This window comes from Caenorhabditis briggsae (assembly GCF_000004555.2).
Source record: "Caenorhabditis briggsae complete genome, chrII, whole genome shotgun sequence".
Classification (NCBI taxonomy): Eukaryota; Metazoa; Nematoda; class Chromadorea; order Rhabditida; family Rhabditidae; genus Caenorhabditis; species Caenorhabditis briggsae.
Window position 1 is genome coordinate 2292531 of NC_013486.2, and position 4356 is coordinate 2296886.

Here is a 4356-nt window from a genome sequence, read left to right on the forward strand (position 1 = left end):
ATAGATTGGAGGTTGAAGAGTACAAATGGGAACAATCGTTGGCGGCGGCCGAGAAGCAGCTCGAGGAATCTGTGAAATGGGTGAAAGTCGTGGAAAAGGACCGACGGCACGATTTGGATTACGATCATCAGTTGCGAGTCGCCAAGCTCAAAGTGGACAAAAATCAATGGGAATTCGCGTACAGTGAGAAATCGCTGGCGCTAATTCGATCGAAATTGAAGATTCGCTTCTATTATCAAGTCTGCCTTGTCAGCTTCATTTTCAACTTCATCGCTCTCGTCTATTTGGTTCTTCCTCGTTAAATTATGATATTTTACTTATTCTTATGCAATTTTTCATGTAAAAATGCTTCTAAAAATCGATATTCATTCATTCTATAAGCTATAACTGTGAATTGTAAATAGTTATCGATCAATCAATGAAAAAGGGCCGTCCACTCGGCCCACAAGGCTTCCGCCTTGTCTCCTTTATTCTGAATTTCAGTTCTCGCGTCCTGAACGATCACTTCGCCCTTGTCGTTGACGATACGCATTGCTGGGATCGTTTTGACTTCGTATTTTTGCATGAGCTCGCTGGAAAATGGAGGAAAATCGATAATTTGGAAAAATCTTGATATTTCGAAATTTTGGCTGAAAATTTGAAAATACTGCTGAAAAAGCTAGTTTTTGGCGCAAATTCGAAATTTTAACCCTATTTTTAGTGAAATTAACGAAAAATACGGAAAAATGAATTGATAAATTGAACAGTTTTGTCAAAAAAATTGGGATTTTTTATTGGAATTTTCGCTGAAAAATTAAAATTTGTGCCTTATTTTCAGTGAAAAATGACATGAAAATTCGAAATTTCCAGTCGAAACTTTTCAAAAATTATCGATTTTCTAGGGGAATATGTGTGTTTTCTATTTCTTTCATAAGATTTTCCGGCTAGAAATAGCAATTTTTATGGGAAAATCGAAAAATTTCCCACGAAAATTACCAAAATTCAAACTTTTCTCACTGGAGCGCACTTACATAATCTTATCGCTTCCAAATGGAATATAGGTCCATTCTCCTTGATGGTCCTCGAAATAGCCGACCAAATCGGAGGAGTTACGGTCACGAGACACAAAAATAACCTCGAATTCGGGATGATTTTTCTTAATTTCCTCGAAAAATTCCTTGAGTTTTGGAGTGAATAAACGGCATGGTGGGCACCAACTAGCAGAGAAATATAGGCCGATTACCTGGAAAAAAGTTATGCGGGAAATATTGAAAAATTCGCAATTTTCAGAAAAAATACCGAAAGTATTTTGAGCAAACATCCATTTTTTAAAAGTTTTTTTTTTCAATTAAAATATACTTTAATTTTGTTTTCAGTAGTTTTTCAAAAAAAAAAACAACAGCTACCGTATACACTCTAATAGAACGTCATCCGAATCGTTAAATTTGAGCCCATGTATCTCATTTTCTGGGAGAGATATAAAAAAGTGGTCAACTGATAAAATGTTGTTGATATCAAGATAAACATTTTATCAGTTGACAACTTTTTGATATCTTTCAAAAGAAATGAGATATAGAGGCTCAAAGTGGACGGTCCGGGTGGCGTTCTATTAGAGTGTTTACGGTAGATTGCTCACCTTTCCCTTGAGATGCTCAACAGCTTCCAGCTCGGTACCCTCGCGATTTTTCAAAGTGACACCGGACAAAAATTGGGGCATTTTTCAGGAAGATTTGAAAATGAAAAGAAAGTTCTGGAAATTTGAAAAATTTTCTTTTTTTTCAAGAATTCTAAATTTCGCGATAAATTAAAATTTAAAAAACAATTTGAAAAATAGAAAATTAACAGCTTTTATAAGTTTTCGAAATTCAGAAAACTCGAATTTCGCTTTTCAGAAAAATTTTCACTTTTTTGAATCCTCAGAAAAATTTTTTTTTAAAACTCAGAAATTCGAATATTTGGAAATTTCGAAAAAATTAGAATACCGTAAAACCTGTATTAAAAGGGCCGACTATTGTTCGAAGGTACCTCCGCAGAGCCCTTCTATTACAGGGGTCCTTCAAACAGAGGGGGCCCTTGTATTTTTTCGGCCATTTTTTTCCGAAATTTTGTATCGAAAAATTCGACGACGTTTCGTTCAAAATTCATGACAATCTGCCAATTTCACCAAAATTTAGCAAGATTTTCATCAAAAATAGAGTTTCAACAAATTTCTATTAAATCGTTAAAAATATTTTTTTCCGCTGAAAACGGAAATTTTCTGATTTGAATACACATTTTGAAGTGGGTCCTTTTTCACAGAATACACATTTTAAGTGAGTCTTTTTTCACTTTTTTCTATTTTTCCAAGTCCCTTTCGGAGGGTCCTTCTATTAGAGGGGTCCTTCAATTACAGGTTTTACGGTCATCAGAATTCATTACTTTTTTGAGGAAATTTTCAGATTTTTGAAAAAATATGGCATTCCGAATTTCTGAATTTCTGAATTTCTGAACATTTGAATTTCCAGATTTCTAAATTTCTGAATTTCTGAATATCTGAATTTCTGAAATTTTCAATTTCTGAATTTCTGAATTTCTGAATTTCTGAATTTCTGAATTTCTGAATTTCTGAATTTCTGAATTTCTGAATTTCTGAATTTCTGAATTTCTGAATTTCTGAATTTCTGAATTTCTGAATTTCTGAATTTCTGAATTTCTGAATTTCTGAATTTCTGAATTTCTGAATTTCTGAATTTCTGATTTTCTGATTTTCTGAATTTCTGAATTTCTGAATTTCTGAACTTTTGAATTTCCAGATTCCTGAATTTCTGAATTTCTGAATTTCTGAATTTCTGAATTTCCGAATGTCTGAATTTCTGAATTTTCCAAAATTGAAAATTTTGAAAAATTTATAATTTTTCGAATTTCCGAATTTTCAATTTCATTTGTTTTGAATTTGAAGAGTTTCTATTTCTGAGAAACTTCAAAAAATTCAGACAACTCCAAAACCCAGAAAGATCCAGAAATCCCTAGAATCTCAAAATATTCAGAATACCGTAAACCCTCTAATAGGACGGCACCTGGCCTATATACCTCACTTCTTTTGAAAGATATCAAAACATTGTCAACTGATAAACTGTTTATCATGATATCAGTAATATTTTATTAGTTGACCACTTTTTGATATCTCTTACAGAAAATGAGATAAATAGGCTCAAAATTTGATGATTCGGGTGGCGTTCTATTAGAGTGCTTACGGTATTCAAAAAACCTTTAACTGCAAAGTTCCTTATTAGAATTTCAAGGCACAGCAAAATAAAGTTGGAAAACAAATTTTGAAAAAAAGAGAGAGAAAAAAGTAAATAAGCCTGAGGCAATTTTTCCGCTTTTAAGAAGAGAAAATCGTCTCAAAAAACGAAAATATAGTCATCATTTTCTTGGCTCCGCCCATTCGGAGACTACAAATAATGACTCAAAGATTATGTCCAAAAATGAGAAAACAGAAAAATGTTTTGTCATTCAAAAAACTTTTTGGTCACAAAAAATTATTTCCAAAAAGAAAAAAAATTACAAATCGGGTATACTGTAGCTATTCAAAAAAAAGAACTGTTCTTTCCGAAAATGCACAATGTAGCAAAACACCAAAATTTGAACATTTTGGACTTTTTTCTCCAAAATACTCAAAATTCCAAAAGAAATTATTACAAACTTTTCTTATCAGTTGAATTGTTATTTTTTCAATGATAAGGTACAAAATACGCTGATTAGCGTAATTTGTAGCTACTGGAAAAAATTCTGAAAATCTGAATTTCAGAAATTCAGAAATTCAGAAATTCAGAAATCTTGGATCCCTGGAATTCTTAGATTCGTAAATTCTAAACTCAGAAAATCAGAAATTCAGAAACTCGGAAATTCAGAAATTTGGAAATTCAGAAATTCAGAAATTCAGAAAATCTCAAATTCAGAAACTCAGAAATTCAGAAACTCAGAAATTCAGAAATTCAGAAATTCAGAAATACAGAAATTCAGAAATTCAGAAATTCAGAAATTCAGAAATACAGAAATTCAGAAATTCAGAAATTCAGAAATTCAGAAATTCAGAAATTCAGAAATTCGTAAATTCTAAACTCAGAAAATCAGAAATTCAGAAATTCGGAAATTCAGAAATTCAGAAATTCAGAAAATCTCAAATTCAGAAACTCAGAAATTCAGAAACTCAGAAATTCAGAAACTCAGAAATTCAGAAATTCAGAAATTCAGAAATTCAGAAATTCAGAAATTCAGAAATTCGTAAATTCTAAACTCAGAAAATCAGAAATTCAGAAATTCGGAAATTCAGAAATTCAGAAATTCAGAAAATCTCAAATTCAGAAACTCAGAAATTCAGAAACTCAGAAATTC

The 4356-nt window shown here is 31.7% G+C and overlaps 1 protein-coding gene across 1 annotated transcript; it reads right to left on the reverse strand.

Annotated features, from left to right (window-relative positions):
• Nucleotides 1-415: 415 nt before the first annotated feature.
• CBG03662 lies at nucleotides 416-1696 on the reverse strand (the record flags this gene model as incomplete). Its single annotated transcript, XM_002629895.1, has 3 exons — nucleotides 416-572; nucleotides 1011-1222; nucleotides 1616-1696. 3 exons carry the CDS (start codon nucleotides 1694-1696, stop codon nucleotides 416-418), a joined length of 450 nt encoding a protein of 149 aa, XP_002629941.1.
• Nucleotides 1697-4356: the final 2660 nt, after the last annotated feature.